Source organism: Vicia villosa, unplaced genomic scaffold (genome assembly GCF_029867415.1).
Source record: "Vicia villosa cultivar HV-30 ecotype Madison, WI unplaced genomic scaffold, Vvil1.0 ctg.001344F_1_1, whole genome shotgun sequence".
In the NCBI taxonomy this organism is placed as follows: Eukaryota; Viridiplantae; Streptophyta; class Magnoliopsida; order Fabales; family Fabaceae; genus Vicia; species Vicia villosa.
The window spans coordinates 1-19,177 of record NW_026705585.1 but is presented as its reverse complement, the minus strand read 5'-3'; the positions used below and the strand labels follow the sequence as shown (position 1 = coordinate 19,177).

The following is a 19,177-nucleotide window of genomic DNA, read 5'->3' as shown; positions in this document are numbered from 1 at the left end:
TCAGTTATTGGTGATAGCAAAAGTTCAGAAAAATCGGGGAAAAAGTCGAAGAATCGAGGTTTTTGGCAACTCTGAAGGTGTCAGTGTTTGCTTGTTTTCGCCCGGCGCAAGGCTTGGAGGCGAAGCTCCGCCCGGCGAGTGGTAGGCGAGCTGGGGGCGAAGAAGCTCATTTTTTGGCCATCTTTCTGTTCTGGAGCGCCCGGCGGAGCATCTGGCTCGCCGGGCGGAAGAAGATATTATTTTGGTTTCTTTAGTTGTACTATCTAGGTCACGTGGCCTGTTTAGTGGGTTTCGCCCGGCGAAGCTGTTCTTCCGCCGGGCGAATCTGTGCAGATGTGCCATACTATATAGTGCTTGTTAGATATTTTGAGAACCAATCCATCTTTAATTTCTCTCTCTTAAATCAAAACCTATAATTTTGAGTGAGAAAACCCTAAAACTTCCATTGTTAACTAAAATCAAGTTTTTACCCATCAATCTTGGAGGCTTCCATTTTGATGTTCATAAAGCTTGGTAGTTTGCTTGTTACTCAAGTCACCATGGAAATGGGTGGCTAAACCTTCTTGGTGTCAAGATTAGAGTTAGATTATTTGCTTTTAGTTGTATTTCTTTTGATCTTTTGTATGTGAACAAGTGATTATATATATATGGTGATAAACCTTGTGTTTATTTATTTATGAGATTTGTATTCTATTTGAGAAAATGTTTTCAAGTCTTGACCTAGGTTTTTTATCTATCAACAAGTAAAGTTTAGAAATAGCTTTGTGAGTTGATATTCACCTATATTAAGCTTTGAATGTTGTCATTTTGATAGTTAGGTTGAGAGATCATTTAAGGATTAAAATGGCAAATCTCACAAAATAGTTTAGAAATGAAACATATTGAGAGGATTGTGATTATATGTATCATTCATGAGTTCACATATTTGATCAAAGAAAATACCCTAGAAGTAAATTATCAAAAATCTAATCTTGATATTCTTTTACCATCTTTTAAAACCACATACTAAGTTTAACACTTTTTGCATGAGATCGAAGAGCTACGTTACCAAAATCAAAACCAAACCTTATGTTAACTTTAAATCACGACAAAATAAACTATAGAACGGCGGTGATATCGCTTCGATCCCTATGGAAACGATAAACAAAAAGTACCACAATACTCTTTCAACAAAATGGCGCCCTTGCCGGGGATTGTTGTTTAGATATTGCAAGCATTGCAATAGTTTGTTTTGTATTGAGTCTTATAATTAATCTCTTGTTTCTAAATTTATTTTCCTTGTGTTTGTTAATTTGCTTGGTTAGTTTTTCAGATTACAGTTTATGCGAGGACGTGTACCTGCAGATCAACTCCTTTTTGATCCTGAGATTGAAAGGACTGCACGTAGAGAGAATAGTAAAACTCGTAGGAGGAGACTACTAGCTAGGGAAAGAAGACAACAACAAGAAGCATCTTCTTCTTCAACTCCGGTTGAAAACTTGGTTGAGGAAGAAATGGCCGCGGATCCTAATGTTCCATCGCGAGGGCCTTGTGCTAATAGCCCTCGTCTCAATGCACAATTTGCTCGTGATCAAGCCAATGGAAGAAACTCCGAAATGAAAATGGGGTTACTTCAATTATTATACCAAAATCCGTTCACATGGGCAGATCACGAGGATCTGTATACTCATCTAACAAAGTTCTACGAGATCGCCGGAACAATTGGTGCTCCGGAAGCCGAAGAAGACCAGGTGTTCAGGAGACTCTTTCCTCATTCCTTAATTGGAAAAGCTAAGGAGTGGTACCTTGATCAACCAAATAATGTCATGACAAATTGGAACGAGTTAGAAGAGAAATTTCTGGATAGGTTCTTTCCTCACAATAGGTTCATGGAAGCGAAAACTTCTATTGCGGTGTTCTCTCAACTTCCGAATGAATCTCTCAATGAAGCATGGGAGAGGTTCAAGTCCATGGTTAGAAAATGCAAAGGTCATGGGTTTGATGAATTGTCTTAAATCCATATTGTTATACCCCAAAATTTTCCCGCATCTTTTTCAGAAAGAAGGCAACAGACTTCTGTCTAAAAATTGGGAGTTTCATATAATCTTGGATTTTATTTCATAAATATCCTCATTTCATGAATACTCGGTTTTTAGAATTTTTCTTATACGGTATTTTGGTTCGCTGTTGAATTTATTCTTACGCAAACGCCAATTACTGTTTATCACTTCACACACTCTGTTTATTTGAGATTTATTTGCAGATAAATAGTACTGACGCAATTGGTACAGAATTAAATCTTTTTGCAGGCGCAGAGTCCGGGGATTCAGACTGTACTGGTAACGAGTAAATTATTAGCTTTTGTTTCCCACTAATTTTTGTAATATATTCTATTATTTTCAAAATCTTTTCCTTTCTTTTCAAATCTCTTTCTTTCAAAATCAAATCCTAACTTTATTCTACACATATCTCTTTTTCAAACCCTACCACACACTTTCTTTCAAATCCTACTACCACTCAAATTTTCCTTTTTTGTACGGAATCACTTCATTCCCCAACGTCTCTATCCTTCTTTTCACTCTATAAATACCTCTCATTTTTTTCATAAATTCTCACATCAAATTTCAACTTATCTCTCAAATTTCTACCTCATATTCATTCTGTAACGCCCTGAATTTTCATCCGAGACATAAGTCCGAAATTTATCAAAATACTCGTTGAAACACAAATAAATCGATTTAAAGATTTAATCAATTCAACTTTAATCCAAATTCCTAAGAAAAAAATTATCGTGTTTCTAATTCCATGGAAAATACTAAATAAATAATTTCAAAAAGTAATGCGGTCGGTTTAATTACAACATAATGCTTAAAAAAAACCCATTCTTTCCCGCGATCACGCATTAGTCAAACATCAATCACTTTGAATTTCCACATCAGTACCTACAATGTTGTTGTAAGGGTCAGTTACCCATGTCAAACTAAACTAAACAAGAATTAAAAATCAACCAAATACAAATATACATATCATGTCAAAGAGAACTAAATAAAAGGAGGGTCCACCAAAGTTGTTAATATCGCACGGTAACTATGACATAATATACATAGAGTAATTAGCTCAAGATTAACAACCACAACGACCACAAATAATTAAATGCAAAATATGAATGTTCTTAAACTATATGATCCGGATATTTCAGCCCGCCACTAAGGCACCACAAAGAATTCATCTCATATTAATGAGAAAAATAACCCGCCACTAAGGCACCACACAGAAATGCACATGATATGTCATATATGATGAAAAATATAATTACCCGCCACTAAGGCATCCACACAGAAATCTCTACCCGCCACTAAGGCAATCACACAGAACTCCATCACTAAGACAACCACAAAGTCAAACAATATTTATCTCACATAAATTTAAAAACACAATTTATTCACTCTTAACCCAAGCAACGCTCTACAATAATTTAAATAAATTCTCATTTTATTTATTTATTTTAAAACAAATATAATCTTGAATATCTACCTCATGTTAAAACTAATTCTCTTAGGCTACATATTAATGAGCTTTAATAATTTCGTATGCTACATCTATTCTTCTGTTTAGGCCGAAGGAAATTCCAGCCATACCACAACACTATACATATACACAATTACATACTCCATGTTTACATGGCACCTAAAATAAACAAACCAAGCATTTACACTTTACACAACATAAATAGGTTTTGGCATAGTAGTAAATTTTATAACTAAACTCACATATATTTGATAACGCACGAGGTATAAAAACTCACATATATTAGATAAAACACATTGTATCAGTTTTATAACGTAATAGTTACGAGATCCACATACCTACACGCATTTAAATAAGATACTAGTTCATTACTACGTCATTTTATTTTCAATTATTTAAACCTCTCAAACATTACAACATGCATATAATATTTAACTAATTCCTAATTCAAATCTAGTTTAGAATTGCATGAGAAAAAGCCCTTACCTCGATGTGTTTCTCTTTGAATTAAAATATTCTTAAGGACTCTATTATCTGATTACACGAACCACACTTTCAAGAGTACTCCAGAGAATAAAACCGGAACGAAATAGAAGAGTTACATTGAGGAGAAACTATTTTATGAGAGATTTTTTATTTTAATCTTGTAAAGAGTTTATACCATACTAAAGTTCATAATGGAAGTTAAGAGAAAAATAAAGAATCGTGTAGTTCTACAAATTAGGAGAATATTGAATTAGTCTAAAACTTACAAGTGATGAGAGAGAGAGAAATTGACTAATTCAAATTTTCTAATTTTACTTTTATTATTAATTATAATTATTATTGTTAATGTTATTATAATTATTATTGGAAATCTATCATATAAGAAAAGTCTACCATTTGGGACTTTCTTAGGCTGTCCACATCAGCAACTCTTCTCTCAATGATCCACATCAGCTTTGGTGGTTACTACAGAATTTTTGATCCTTCAACTGCATGGTGGGCTGCGGCAGTTATGGCTGTGGAAGTTTCACCCTCACAGCTTCTCATGTTGCTGCGGTTATGTAAGGACCATTACTCTGTGCCTCTCCACGTTCCAAACTGCACAATTGCAGTAATTATGTGTTTAAATGGCTTGCCTATTTATCAGTGATTTCATTCTTCTCTTTCCATGCTTGCTAACTTCTGCCGTAATCATTCAGTGCAGTGTGAATTTGCATTATCATGTCAAGGCCTGTTGAGAGAATAGCAGAGATCAATGATGGAAAAGAGCTTTGGAAGATTGTTGTTAGGATTCACCACCGATGGAAAGTTGTCTCCAACAGCAAGGAACATTTTGAAATGATCTTTGTTGACAAATTGGTGATTACCCTGTTTATGTTTCAGTATGTTTATCATTTACCTATGTTTGTATAGTTTGAATCATTTGTTGGTTTCTGCTGCAGGGAGATGATATTCATGCTGTTGTTCCAGCACCGCATGTGTCGGTTTTCACCGAAAAATGCTTATTAGGCCATACTTATACTGTATCTAATTTTAAGGTGGTGCCTTATGTTCTGGCCTTCAGGGCATCGGGACACAGATATATGATAAAGTTTACTGCTGGAACGTCTGTTCTTGATGAAGACAAACATGAGATACCCGCGAAATCGATTTTATTTACAAGTTTTTCAGACATCATAACAGGGAGGTTTGACAAACATGTTCTGATTCGTGAGTATGGTTTTTGGTTTTTTTATTGTCTCATGTTTTGATGCATTATAGCCGTGTGAAATTAATAAATTTATTTCAGATGTCATTGGAATGGTGGATAGTATTGGTTATGCGCAGACTGAGTCAGGTGCAAAGAAGCAGCAAATTAGCATGATGTTGCGTGATCACAGGTTTGTTTTTTTATACATTAAACTGCCTCATATATGAATCATGTTATATATCTTAATGTGTTGTGATCATGGTTTAGCAACAACATGTTGAACTGTACTCTGTGGGAATCATACGCGGATCAGTTCATCAAGTTTAACAAAGTTAGGGTTGCTGCATCACTACCTACAGTTGTGTTGCTTCAGTATGCCAAAGTGAAGGAAGAAGGTTATTCCATGACTTATTTTATAAATTAATACTAAATCAAAAAAATCTGTGATAAATATATTGACAAGGTTATGTTGTATTTGCAGGAAAGTATCCTCTGTCTGTGACAAACACCTACAATGTGACCCTTTTATGTGTTGATGCTGATTTTCCGATCATGAAAGACTTTATTGATAGGTATGTTGATAGTGTCATCCATTTTATGCAATTATTTTTTTCATGTATGAATTTGATAATGATCCATGCTCTGCAGAATGCCTGAGGAGAGCAAGGTAACCCTGTCTGACCAACTTGGAGGGAATTCCCAATATTCCTCCCAAAGTTCTGAAAATCAACAGCTCACTCCTGTGCAAAAATTGTTCTCAAAGGCTGTTGTTTTGCCTATTGCTGAAATTATTCAACTTACGGATGTATGTCTTTCTATTTTCCTATATTATCGTAATTATAACCTCATTGTTTAGTGTGTCACATGTTTCTGATTTTGGCGGCTATTTGTCCAGGTTACATTTTGCGCTACTGTCGCTACAACAAAATTATTAGTAGCATCTCCGTTTGGATGGTTCTATCGTGCCTGCCATATGTGTCAATCTATAGCGCGCGGGGACAGCCCCCCCTTTGAGTGTGAATCTGGTCATGAAACCATGGCTGAAGTCCTTAGGTTTTAGTTGTTCTCACCTAATAGATGTTGTTTCTGTCATGTTTTTGATGTTTCTATGTTGTCGGCTTTTTTAACGGAACGACTTCTTATGATGTTCAGGTATAAGATTGAAATTGAGGTTACTCACGGGGGTCAAAGCTGCAATTTTGTCTTCTGGAACAGAGAATGTGAAATGCTGTTGGGTTTATCTGCATCGCAACTTCGTAACACTATGATTCAGGTTATATTTATATTGTGCAGACGAATTAGAATGTACTTTTCAATACTCTGTGTACACTAATATGGCCAGTTGTTTAAATAGGCTGGAATTACTGATCCATTGGACTTTCCGTTAGCACTTGATCAGTTGTTGAAGTTGGAAATGGCTATGAAGGTTAAGTGGCATCCACGCTGGAAGAACTGTTCCATCGTTATGATTATAAAAAATGATCCTATTATCCAGCAACTTAAGGAAAAATGGGGAACAGATGAGGTCAGCTCTAATAAACTGACATTTGTTTTATAAAAGAGGACTTCATATTATAACAATTTTTGGCCTGATTTTGTTTTTCTTTGGTAAATTCTCAAGGAACCTATTCCAATCCAAACTGTCGTACCTGATACTCTGGAGGTAGAAATTTTAAACTGTGTATGCATTTTTTTGCTTTTCCTGTGATTATGTTATATTGAAAACTGTGTTTAACAATATATAGATTAAAGAGAGTGTTGATGAAGCTAAAACAGATGCCAATGAAGACTGTGAATTGGTTACAGTAAGTCTCACTGCAACACACTTACCTACTTACATTTAGATCAATATTACTAACACTTACCGACTTACATTTATATCACTATTCCTAACTAATAGTCTTCATCGTGGCATTGCAGGACCTGGAAATTACATCTGAACACAAGCCGGATGCTGTCACACCTGGTGGTAAGAGACATCTTCCTGCTGCATCAAGTGAATCTATTGATGGGGAACTGTCATCAAACAAGCTGAAGAAGATAATTAAAATGGAGAAGATTGATTAGGAATATTTTTATTTTGTGTGTGTTTTGCTTAGGTGTTTGTTATAAAAACTGAATGTTAGTTTCCTTTGCTTTTAATCATGTGTGTGATTTCATTTTCTGTAATAATTAGTGCATGAATACTGGCTATGTGCTTCTGTTATGTTCAATTTGATTTAAGAATTATCAATGGTTTCTTTGGCTTATTATATTCAAATGATTCAAATTGAACTACATATTATATATACTATTATTAATTATTTTGATTCTTTTTGATCATATATCAAACATTCCATTTTAACTATACCTCTTATAACGCGGTGCTCCTTTTTTATTATTTTTAATGTTAGTTACAATAATGATGTTGCAAAGAACGGTTTGTTTGGATTAGCAGAATTTAAGTTTTCTGTCATTGCATTGTAAACTAAAACATGGATTGTGTCTCACAAACAAACACCAGGACTTTTAACATTTGACTATGTTAACTATCAATAAATAATTTTATGTCTGATCTTACTATAATGTTGATACAATATTATGGGACAGATTTCATTTTAACTAACAGCATATCAGAGTGGATTAATAGAATATAATAGGAGAACTTAAAAAATTTGTCCTGAAAACGATTATAGATTAGATCTTCCAGTGGTCACAATATTACTGTGTTCACATTTTGGATAAAGTGCTTACAAAATAACATGTAGCAGAATATATATAACACAATGTACCAAAATAACATTCCCAACATATAATGTAACCATTAAAATTCGGGTATAGTACGCGGTTTGCAAATAGCAGCAGTTTCTTCATTGTCTTTCAACCTTCACATAGATATACGGAGAGAATCGCAGCATACTCCACGCTATTGTATCCCCATTACGCAGGTTAAGAGATTTGACGAATTCGTACCATCCCAGGGCCATGTACTTTTCATATGGCTGGGGTATTCCTTTTCTGTTAGCTTTGTGAACCTGACAGGTAACAATGTTCTTCGTCCTCACATCCAGCAGGTTGATTTCATCTTGAAAGCGACGGAGGCATCTTTTGGCGATTTCCTTAGGGAAATGCTGCATACAAGAAATAAGGTAACTATTAACGATATATACTATTTACATTTTCAATAACATGCTGCAAATATTCAAATATCTCCTTACCATTACATTCTGCTGTGTAGATTTAGCATTTGTAACATGGGTGTTCCAGAAAAAATTTTGAGCCCCTGTAGAACTGTCTACAGTAATGTCTGTACCGACCTTTGCTTTTTTCACCACTTTACCCTTTTGTTTCTTACCCTCTTTTGATCCACTTGGTTCACCAACTTCAGAAACTTTGATTTCATTTGTGTCAATGTCTGTTGATTCCTCTTTTATCTTTACAGGTCCTGCATTGGGATTGCTGTTAACCATTGCGCTATTTTGTGCGACAACATCAACATTCGTCACAACACGATCAGCAGTGACATTGCGCTGTTTATTCCTGCGTTTTCTTTCCACCTTAGGATCGTACCCTGTTTCCTTTACCAAATCTTCTATGATTTCCATTGCCTGATCATCGCTGTTCCAACATCAAATATGGATTAAAAACAAACCGCATATGAAGCATTCTTTACTAAGCAATAGTCATATGCCGAGCAACGACGGGATATGAAATCCAACAATAAAAACCAACAATAGTCATTCAGTCACATTTGATTTCTTGACAAATACCACACATAATACAACATTGCGCTATATTGATACTACACCCATCACTAAATGTTGTTAAGTGTTATTACCACACTACCATATTTTGTATACCGGTATACCCTATTTTCTACCGCAAAGCAATGGTGAAATAAAATTAACTACTCATACCTGAAATCATTTTCATCATCAGAGGGAATACGCACAGAAGGACCACCGTGTGAAGATGCCATTGTCGGAACCCTAACCGCAGGCAGTTGCAATGCTAAACTTCTATTCAGTGCAATAGGAAACAAGTACTTGGTACATGCAGAAAGTGGGTTAACTGTTCAGTTTCTATTTACTTATAATATTAGTTTTGACTTAAAGTCTTTTTAAAAGAGTAACACATCCATCAAATAAAATATTATAAATAACCTGTATAGATTAAATTAAATACATTTAACACACACAACAGTTATAAGGGAGGGATAAGTAGTAATTTAAATCTATAACCATCATTCTATTCATATTCAGTTCCAATTTCATATATATTCAAGTATCAAAGAAAAATTAAAATCAATACTGCATTCATGACATTTGAACCCACCAATTCCCCTTCAATTAGAAACTGTAAACTTTTAGTATTCAAAATCATGAAGTAGCATGCTATACATCTCATATTGTGTGCATAAATCTATACAAATCAATCTTATTTGTAGTATTATTATTCATCCTACTTTTGTGTTTGTGATGGAAACAGATGTTGTTAAAAACACTGCTCCTCAAACATCCATTGCAAGAAAGAGGAGAAAGCTTATTCTTAAAGCAAAGAGGGATTATCGAAACCGTGTCAGATCAAGCAACCTCACTTCCCATTTAAATCATAATTTTACATCTTCTGTAACATATGAAACCACTATTGAAACGGCTATGGCTAGAAAGAGAAGGAAAATAATCTTGGATAACAGAAAAAGATTGAGAAATTTGTTCAATACTGAAGTTAGTAGGGTTCAAAATACGAACAACATTGTTAGTCAAAGTCAGAACATGGATCATGCATCTACTTCAAATTATAATATGTCAAGTCAGTCCATGGATCATCCATCTACCTCAAATCATAATGTGTCTGTTGAATCTCATTATGAAGACAATGATGACTCCAACTCTGACAATAATTTAAATTCTTCTAGTAGTTCCAGTTCTGACGAAGATTCAGACCCGGCACAATTACAGGAGGCCCATCTTCAAGGTATTTCCATATCATACACTGATAACCAAATGATGTACACTTCTTCTGTTGATAGACATATTCAGAATTGTGGTTTCTTTTTTCAGAATATTACGATATTGGCGACCAAAGTTATGAATGCGCACACTGCCAAGCATGTATGTGGTACCAAGAAAAAGTGAATAGACACAAAATTACAGCAACTCCTCGCTTTTATCGTTGTTGCCGTGGAGGAAAAATTGTTCTTCCGTTCCTTGAGCAACCTCCACAGGTGTTGCAAGATCTTCTATTTAATAACACATATTCAGATAGTAAAAACTACCAGGCTAACATACGAACATACAACGCAATGTTCTCATTCACTTCCCCTGGAATGAAGTTCGACACAACATATTCTAAAAGAGGTGGACCCCCTACTTTGAGACTGCAGGGTCAGACCTGTCATCGAATTGGTACACTGCTGCCAGAAACAGGGCAACCTCCGCAATATGCTCAATTATACATCTATGACACGGACAATGAAGTTGAACACAAAATAAAATGTTTCAAGTAAGCATGCTCAGACATAATTACACAATTGTTTTATACAAAAATTATGTTAAACTATTTATTCATGGCTGCGAAAAATAAACAGGGACAACAAAGGCATCGAGCGACCGGTTGTCAAAAAGCTCAAGATGATGTTAGATCAGCACAATGTTCATGCCAAAGCTTTTAGAATGGCAAGGGATGTTTTAAGGACAAATTCTTTCACAGATTTAAAACTCAGGCTTATTTCTGATAGATCCGAAGATGCCCGTGTTTACAACAAACCTACTGTCTCAGAAGTGGCTGCACTCATTGTGGGAGACATTGATTCTGCTGATAAAAGGGACATCTTAATTCAGCGCCGCAATGGTGGTTTGCAACGAATAGATGAGTTTCACCCAGCATATTTGGCTTATCAGTATCCTCTTATATTTCCTTATGGGGAAGATGGTTACAGGAAAAATATAATGCACAGATATCGCCATGAAACTGAGGTCACTAAGAGAAACCGTCAAAGCATTAAGGATTGGTTTTCTTACCGGTTACAACAACGTCGCAAAGAGGCAAAAACACTACTTTACTCAAGACGCCTATTTCAACAATTCTTAGTCGACGGCTATGCTATGATGGAACCCGAACGACTGAATTGGTTGAGAGATAATCAGTCGAAATTAAGAGTGGGCAAATATAATAATTTGGCCGCTCAAACTGATTGCGATACAAGAAATGAACACCAAAAGCGAGGAAAACGAGTTGTTCTGCCATCAACATTTGTTGGTAGCAAGAGATATATGGATCAACTATATTTTGACGGTATGGCCATTTCAAGTCAATTGGGATTCCCTGATTTATTTGTTACTTTTACCTGCAACCCAAATTGGCCTGAAATTAAAAGAGCATTGTCAGGCACAGGTCTACAACCCCATGATAGGCCAGATATCATTTCAAAAGTTTTCAAAATAAAGTTTGATACCCTCATGGATGATATTACAAAACACCATGTCGTGGGAAAAGTGATTGCATGTAAGTTGTTTCATTTAATTATACTACTTTTCAATCATGTGTCTGTGTAGTACCAAAATATTACATCGAACTAACTTTCAATTTAATAGATATGTACACCATCGAATTCCAAAAGCGCGGATTGCCACATGCTCACATCTTGATATTCCTACACCCTAAGAGCAAATACCCAACACCATCTGACATAGACAAGATCATTTCTGCTGAAATTCCCGACCCGACTGTTCATCCCAATTTATACAAATTGGTTAGGGCACATATGATGCATGGACCCTGTGGGCTTGCTCGCGTGACCTCACAATGTATGAAGAATGGACGATGTTCTAAATACTACCCCAAAAAGTTTATTGAAGACACTATTGTTGATGCAGAGGGATATCCGCTGTATAGGAGAAGATCAAAAACCTTCACTATTGAAAAAAATGGTATCACCTTGGACAACAGACATGTGGTTCCATATAATACCAGATTTCTTATGAAATACCAGGCACATATAAACATGGAATGGTGTAATCAGAGTACTTCCATAAAATATCTTTTCAAATATATCAATAAAGGCTATGACAGAATAACAGCAGCAGTTTCAACAAATAGCAATCAACCTGTTGATGAGATCCAACAATATCTCGACTGCAGGTATGTCTCACCCAGTGAAGCATGCTGGCGCATTTACTCTTACAATATTCATGGCAGAAAACCAGCTGTGGAACGTATGTTCTATCATTTGGTTGGGGAGAAACCTATATACTATACAGATTATGCACGCATGGAAAATGTGCTGGAAACTGCAAGTGTGACTGAATCAATGTTTACTGCATGGCTGGTAGCAAATGCTAAATATGAAGAGGCACAAACATTAACTTATGGTCAGTTTGTCTCAAAGTTTGTTTACCACAAAAAAAAGAGAGAATGGAAACCGCGGAAAAAAGGCTTCACCATTGGACGTCTCATATGGGTTCCGCCAACAACTGGTGAACTGTTTTACCTGCGCATGATGTTGACGGTGGCAAAAGGACCAACAACATATGAGGAAATCAGGACCGTGGATAACATTCAGTATGATACATTCAGAGATGCATGCTTTGCAATGGGATTTCTTGAAGACGACAAAGAATACATAGCTGCTATAAAGGAGGCAAGTCATTGGGGGACTGGTCATTTTCTTCGAAAACTGTTTGTTATCATGCTTTTGTCTGGTGCTGTTAATCGCCCTGCACATGTTTGGGAACAAACTTGGCTCCTATTATCTGATGGTGTCTTACATACACAAAGAGCACTGGCTGCTAATCCAGGTTTGTTAGACATAATAAAATAGCAAACAAAACAATTTGTTAATAACAAGCTACAGATGACTTACCAACAGTATTATAACTCAATTTCTCATATCAATGCAGAATTGGACCTCACACAAGAAGAGTTGCAAAATTTGACTTTAATAGAAATTGAGAAACTGCTTCAGGCAAATAGAAGGACACTAAAGGATTTTAGTCCTATTCCATATCCGGATGCTTATGTTCTTGAACAGTTGGGAAACAGGCTCATATATGATGAGCGTAATTATGATACAGCATCAATGAACTCAGAATTTGAAAATTTGTTTGCTGCTCTTACAGGTAACTATTGCGTCAATTAAATTCATTTTATTTTACGCTTTGAAATTCTATGAATCAATTATTCTAACACCGTTCTACAATCAATATTATGTTCCTAAGATGAGCAAAGAAGTATTTATGAAAAAATCATCCACGCTGTGGAGTCTCAAAAACCTGCGGTTTTCTTCCTTCATGGTTATGGTGGTACCGGAAAAACATATATGTGGAGAACACTCGCAGCTGCGTTAAGATCAAAACACGATATATGTTTAACTGTTGCAACTAGCGGTATAGCATCATTGTTACTTCCAGGAGGTAGAACTGCACATTCAAAGTTCAGGATACCGGTACCAACTATGGACAATTCTACTTGCAAGGTTGAATTCAACGATGATGTCGCAGACATGTTACGACAGACAAAGCTTATAATATGGGATGAGGCACCAATGGCGCATAAGTATGCAATAGAATCGCTTGACAGAACTTTGAAAGATGTTATGAGTGCAGACAAAAATTCAACTGATGTATTCGGTGGAAAGGTTGTTGTTTTCGGGGGCGATTTCAGACAGATTTTACCTGTCGTCCCCAGAGGCAGTCTTTCCGATATTGTACACTGTGCCGTAAATGCATCTTACATATGGCATTCAGTTGAGGTATTAACATTGACAAGAAACATGCGGCTACGAACAGGATCGACACAGACTGACAAAAATGAGATAGCACAGTTTTCAGATTGGCTTTTAAGAATAGGAGAGGGCCAAATATCTGAGCCTAATGACGGCACCGCCGAAATCAACATACCACCTGATATTCTGATAACAGAATTTGATGATCCAATCGTGGCCATTGTCAATAGCACATACCCTGATTTCATAAATAATTTCCAATGTGTAGATTACCTTAAAAGTCGAGCGATACTTGCTTCTACACTGCAGATTGTTGATCAGATCAATGACCATATACTTAGCTTGATGCCAGGTTAAGCAACAAAAATATATAATTTAATGGATTATATTAATCTAATTTTTGCTTTTACTAATTCTGTTTGGTCAACAATGTAGGAGAGATTCGTGACTACTACAACGCAAATTCAGTTGACAAGTCTGAGATTCATGACCCAGCAGTAGTTGATATCCTCACACCAGAATTTCTAAGTTCCCTCCGAACATCAGGATTGCCAAACCATCACTTAAAACTAAAGGTTGGGACACCTATAATGCTCATGAGAAATATAGATCAGGCTGAAGGTTTATGTAACGGCACAAGGCTGTGTATAACAAAGATGGCAGCCCATGTACTGGAGGCTTCAATAATGGGTGGTAAAGGTATGGGAAATTTGGTTTACATACCTCGAATGGACATGTCACCATCCCAATCACCATGGCCATTCAAACTGAATAGGAGACAGTTCCCTATTATAGTTTCCTATTCTATGACAATTAACAAATCACAGGGACAGTCATTGGATAACGTTGGTTTGTACTTACCGAAAGATGTATTCACACATGGCCAGATTTATGTCGCATTGTCAAGAGTAACAACAAAAAAGGGAATCAAAATACTGATACATGATGAAGAAAAGAAATTCAGGGAGAAAACTACAAATGTTGTGTATAAAGAAGTTTTTAACAATGTCTAAGTTTTTAGAATTGATCAGAGTAAATCTGTAACAGCGGTAATCTATATTAATAACAGCATATTAGTATTGCAAGTAACTGCTGTAATATATATTACTAACAGCATATTAGCAATGTAAGTAACAGAAATAATATATATATAGCATAACATCTAAATACCAAAATCTTATATATTAATATAAAGGTGGACCTAAGTCCACCAGAAAATTACAAAAAGTTAAACACTTAGATATTTATAACAAACTTTGACATCATTGTCAATATTTCAACATTGTTACAAGTATCTCCTTGCTGATGGGATCCTTAACGCTGAAGCCCATAGAGTCTCCATCAAGCAGGCACCTTTCCTTGGCAAATTTGTACCAACCACGCCCTAAGAACATCTGACCCTTTTCGGTATGATGAACTTCACATTCATACCTGACTTCCCTTTCCCAGTCAACCAAATCTACAAACCTTGCTCCATGGAGCCAGCGACTTGCCACAACATGCTCAGGAATTTCCTGCAATATTGATATAAAACAACATTAGATAATCCCATTAACTGTTAGGGAAAGACAATAAGCTTAAAACGAATAATAACTTACAAGAAGACATGACTGAGCCATCTTCCCGTTGGACACATCTTGCTTCCAGATACAATATTGTAACTTAGCAGGCTGTTCTACATGGCAACTAAAATCGTCAACAACAGGTTCATGGCATCTGGAACATTATACAAACAGACAACATGGTCAATAAATAAATGTGTTATCAAACATTCTAAATTAAAACATAAAACGTATACTCAACATAAGCTAATTCAAACATACACAGAGTTATCAGAGGTGACAGCTTTCCCCACAGCCATTTGGTTGACCGAGTTTTCTTCACCTGCATGCAACCATATATAACTTTTAAATACAATATGTAACAGAGCAAACTTTCAAATGATGTGTTAAGCTTTACCTCTCACTGCTTGATCAACTCTTCCTTCCATCTTTTCAGAAATTCGCAGCTTACACTGTTGATTGCAGAGTAATGATGAATGCTTTAGTGTTTAGTGCTATCAAACTAATCTGCACATTACTTATATAAACACTCTAAATGGACTCTTCACATACCTGCTACTTTTCCACCGCCCAATAGAAATCAATGCAATTGTTCAATTAGTCTTCTTTGCATTTACATCACTTCAAAACAGTTTTCGTTTTATTTATATGCCTCACGAAAAAACAATAACTGCCCATAACCCAATTGATCTTTCACATCCAATATAATATAACACATTACAACTATTTTATAACCATTTAATATTATCATACTACTCTTTAACATATACTATTAAATTGGAATTTTCAACTATTCATATGTCCATTGTTGTGTGTTTACCTATTAGATTTAATAGCCTACCATTTACAGGAGCCATACCCAAACTTATACCAACAATAATGAAATTAGGTTCCCTATTCTGATCAAGTTTGATAGATATCCTGTTCAATACTTATAATAAACAATACTTAATTTTAAAACAGAATGGTAATCAATTTTGCATAAAAACCATGGCAGATTCGGCTCAGTCCATGAAACTTACAGCCAAAATTGATAATATTTAATTTAAAACCATACATAGTGCCATAATTGTTAATCTTGGTTCACATCCACCATTACAAAAAAAAACAAAACCATAAATCCCATACAAACCAAACTGCTAAAAAACGGCCCTATACATCCACCACAAACATTGCCTAACCAACAGCTCTATCAACGATCACCACTGCGCTCCACTGTTACCATAATATCTAACACCGGCGGGTAATAAATCACAAAGTGCACTTTATCACCTACTTTCAGTTCCGCTGCCCTTACATAGTCAAACCATTCTCCATACAAATATGTTTCATTTTTTTTTGGCCTCTTCTTCACATTGCACTCATATGGGTACCCGTTGTCCACATCATTGAGGGTAATCTCTGACATTCCAGCAAGCCCACATTTCTCTACTATTTCTGCAGGGAATATACTGCACTCATTGACATACAATATCAGTTACATTACATCTCTGTATAACACCAGTCGTGCCAACAACTATAGACTTTGAACACTGCTTACCATAACATTTGAGCAAAACTTCTTTACATCATGAACTTCACGAGTCCAGTACGCTTCTTCGAACTCTTCCTGTACAGGACTCATTTCCCTGAAATTAAGACCACATTTACAACACAATGCAAACACAACAGCATCAATATACCTATAACGATAATATATTACCTATCTCTTATAAATAAACTTTACCTCTCACTATTAGAAGATATCATTATGTATTCAATTCCATCTCCATCATCCTTCAACACAATAACATACAAACTATTTATTAAACTAAGTTGTAACTCATTATTCCGGAAACACATTCAATTTTGTAGAGGTTAAAATGGAATTCAATACAAGAAACAAAATTAAACTATAAGATTACCCTTTATTTTCAACAATCCTGGCAGCCTCTACAGAAACTTTACCGGCATCGTCGACACGATTCAATCTTTGATGTTGTTTCTTCCATTCCTCCATAACATCATCATTCTCCTGTGACCCACTCAGTATCCTCTCAACTGTGAGCCGCTTCCATGGAGTTTGCAACTCCAACCTATCGGGTGAACTGGAATCAAAAACAACATTGCGACCTCTAAATGGATGAATATCTTATGATAAACTCTGCAAACAACATAAACAGTAACACATGCACATACCTTCTTGGCTGCGACATTTTGTTCTTCACACTTATCACCCAACCCCTGCGTTTCTTACACCAACAATGCCAAAGACAGACTCTTTGATTGCTTATGAATCCAACGTTACTTTCATTTTAAATTCCAGCGTTATGTAACAATACCAATAATAGGATTCTTTTTTGGGCCTATTAACAAATTAGGTCTAACAATAAAAATAGGTTTTCTGCACCAAGGCTAGAATTCTAAGGCCCAATAAACTTTATTGTCCTATTAACTTAGATAAATTAAACCAACTATAAGGTCCAACAGGTATTTTTAACCTATTTTAAAATATTTTACCTTATAATATGAACTTACATGTATATATATATATATATATATATATATATATATATATATATATATATATATATATATATATATATATATATATATTATATATATATAATATATATATATTTTCCCTATTTTATTAAAGTGCCCTAAAACCCAATGCGCGAGACAGACGGGTAACCCGTGCGAACGCACGGGTAAGACACTAGTTAATATCTAAAAACTACTACCAATAACCAAATTTTTTCCAAACCCCACGTATCATCCTCTCTATTTTTTTCTTTAATTAATTCATTTCTTTTATCTTTTTCTTTCAAAACTCCACCTCACCACTCTTATTAATATTTAAAATATTATTTATTTAAAATGTTCACATTAAAATTCTTCAATTATGAAAATAATAGAATAATAAATATAACAATATTAATTATTAAATATAATCAATATGTTTATAAAAATAACAAAATAAAGAAGATATAAAAAAATAATAACTTTTATATTACCAAGTTATCAAAATAACTATATTAGAAGGATTGAAACAAATAACTAAATAGATTGATAATAATTAATTAAAATAAAACTATACCCATAAAATAAATTATTCACTGAAAAATAAAATTTAATAAATTGGTAGATGTATCGCGTATAAAAATATCGGGATGTTACACATTCTCTCTTCTTCCCCGGCAAACATGGCGAAGTGGATGGATACGTGTTTTCCTTATGGTCATCACCGTCGTGGTGGTAATCATGTCCTTTTTCTGTCTGCATAGTCCTTGAAAAATGCGGACCTGGGTTGTTTACACTCCCAATCATCTATATGTTATTATTTATAGCATGGGTTATTAATCGTCATTCTTAAAGTTTGTCGTATCTTTTGTTTTCAAATAACGTACCGCTTATTTGTCGTATTGTTCATTATATTATGTAATATTTGTACTGTCGGTATTAAATGTCGTACTATCTGTCGTACTGTTGTTTAATTATTAAGATAATATTTTGTGTGTTTTCTGCCAGTTAAATATTTATTTCACTGTGCATTAAATATTTTTCAAGGTTATTATCGGTAATTTCGTTCGCGTACAATATATTTATTATGTCTGTGTTTTTTTAACCACTCATGTAAATAAATTTTCACCATTAAACACAACAAAAAAAAAGAAAAAATTAACTTTAACTGTTGAATTTTCACTTTAACTGTTACGTTAATGCCTGAACAGTCAGTTGACAGTCAAA

The 19,177-nt window shown here is 35.0% G+C and overlaps 3 protein-coding genes across 3 annotated transcripts; 2 read left to right on the top strand and 1 right to left on the bottom strand.

Moving 5' to 3' along the window:
- Positions 1–4,713: 4,713 nt before the first annotated feature.
- Positions 4,714–6,536, top strand: LOC131634743 (uncharacterized). Its single transcript, XM_058905367.1, has 9 exons — positions 4,714–4,851; positions 4,935–5,202; positions 5,282–5,372; positions 5,450–5,577; positions 5,664–5,754; positions 5,831–5,987; positions 6,078–6,235; positions 6,335–6,455; positions 6,525–6,536. The coding sequence occupies exons 1-9, from the start codon at positions 4,714–4,716 to the stop codon at positions 6,534–6,536; spliced, it is 1,164 nt and encodes a 387-aa protein (XP_058761350.1).
- A 3,103-nt stretch (positions 6,537–9,639) lies between these two features.
- On the top strand, positions 9,640–14,899 carry LOC131634741 (uncharacterized). The gene is made up of 8 exons (XM_058905366.1): positions 9,640–10,138; positions 10,225–10,666; positions 10,752–11,668; positions 11,719–12,093; positions 12,226–12,960; positions 13,063–13,281; positions 13,381–14,238; positions 14,322–14,899. Exons 1-8 carry the CDS (start codon positions 9,640–9,642, stop codon positions 14,897–14,899), a joined length of 4,623 nt encoding a protein of 1,540 aa, XP_058761349.1.
- A 255-nt stretch (positions 14,900–15,154) lies between these two features.
- LOC131634740 (uncharacterized) lies at positions 15,155–15,835 on the bottom strand. The gene is made up of 3 exons (XM_058905365.1): positions 15,710–15,835; positions 15,485–15,602; positions 15,155–15,400 (listed from the first exon to the last, which is right to left on the bottom strand). The coding sequence occupies exons 1-3, from the start codon at positions 15,745–15,747 to the stop codon at positions 15,155–15,157; spliced, it is 402 nt and encodes a 133-aa protein (XP_058761348.1). The 5' UTR covers positions 15,748–15,835.
- Between the last annotated feature and the right edge of the window lie 3,342 nt (positions 15,836–19,177).

Bases quoted from the DNA above. Each gene is read 5' to 3' on its own strand.
- LOC131634743 (XM_058905367.1), top strand. From the start codon at position 4,714: ATGTCAAGGCCTGTTGAGAGAATAGCAGAGATCAATGATGGAAAAGAG. The intron at 5,578-5,663 runs GTTATTCCATGA...TTGTATTTGCAG, and splicing joins TGCCAAAGTGAAGGAAGAAG to GAAAGTATCCTCTGTCTGTG. The intron at 5,755-5,830 runs GTATGTTGATAG...CATGCTCTGCAG, and splicing joins ATGAAAGACTTTATTGATAG to AATGCCTGAGGAGAGCAAGG.
- LOC131634741 (XM_058905366.1), top strand. From the start codon at position 9,640: ATGGAAACAGATGTTGTTAAAAACACTGCTCCTCAAACATCCATTGCA. The intron at 12,961-13,062 runs GTTTGTTAGACA...ATATCAATGCAG, and splicing joins AGCACTGGCTGCTAATCCAG to AATTGGACCTCACACAAGAA. The intron at 13,282-13,380 runs GTAACTATTGCG...TATGTTCCTAAG, and splicing joins TTTGTTTGCTGCTCTTACAG to ATGAGCAAAGAAGTATTTAT.
- LOC131634740 (XM_058905365.1), bottom strand. From the start codon at position 15,747: ATGGCTGTGGGGAAAGCTGTCACCTCTGATAACTCTGT. The intron at 15,603-15,709 runs GTATGTTTGAAT...ATAATGTTCCAG, and splicing joins GTCACCTCTGATAACTCTGT to ATGCCATGAACCTGTTGTTG. The intron at 15,401-15,484 runs GTAAGTTATTAT...TCAATATTGCAG, and splicing joins TGGCTCAGTCATGTCTTCTT to GAAATTCCTGAGCATGTTGT.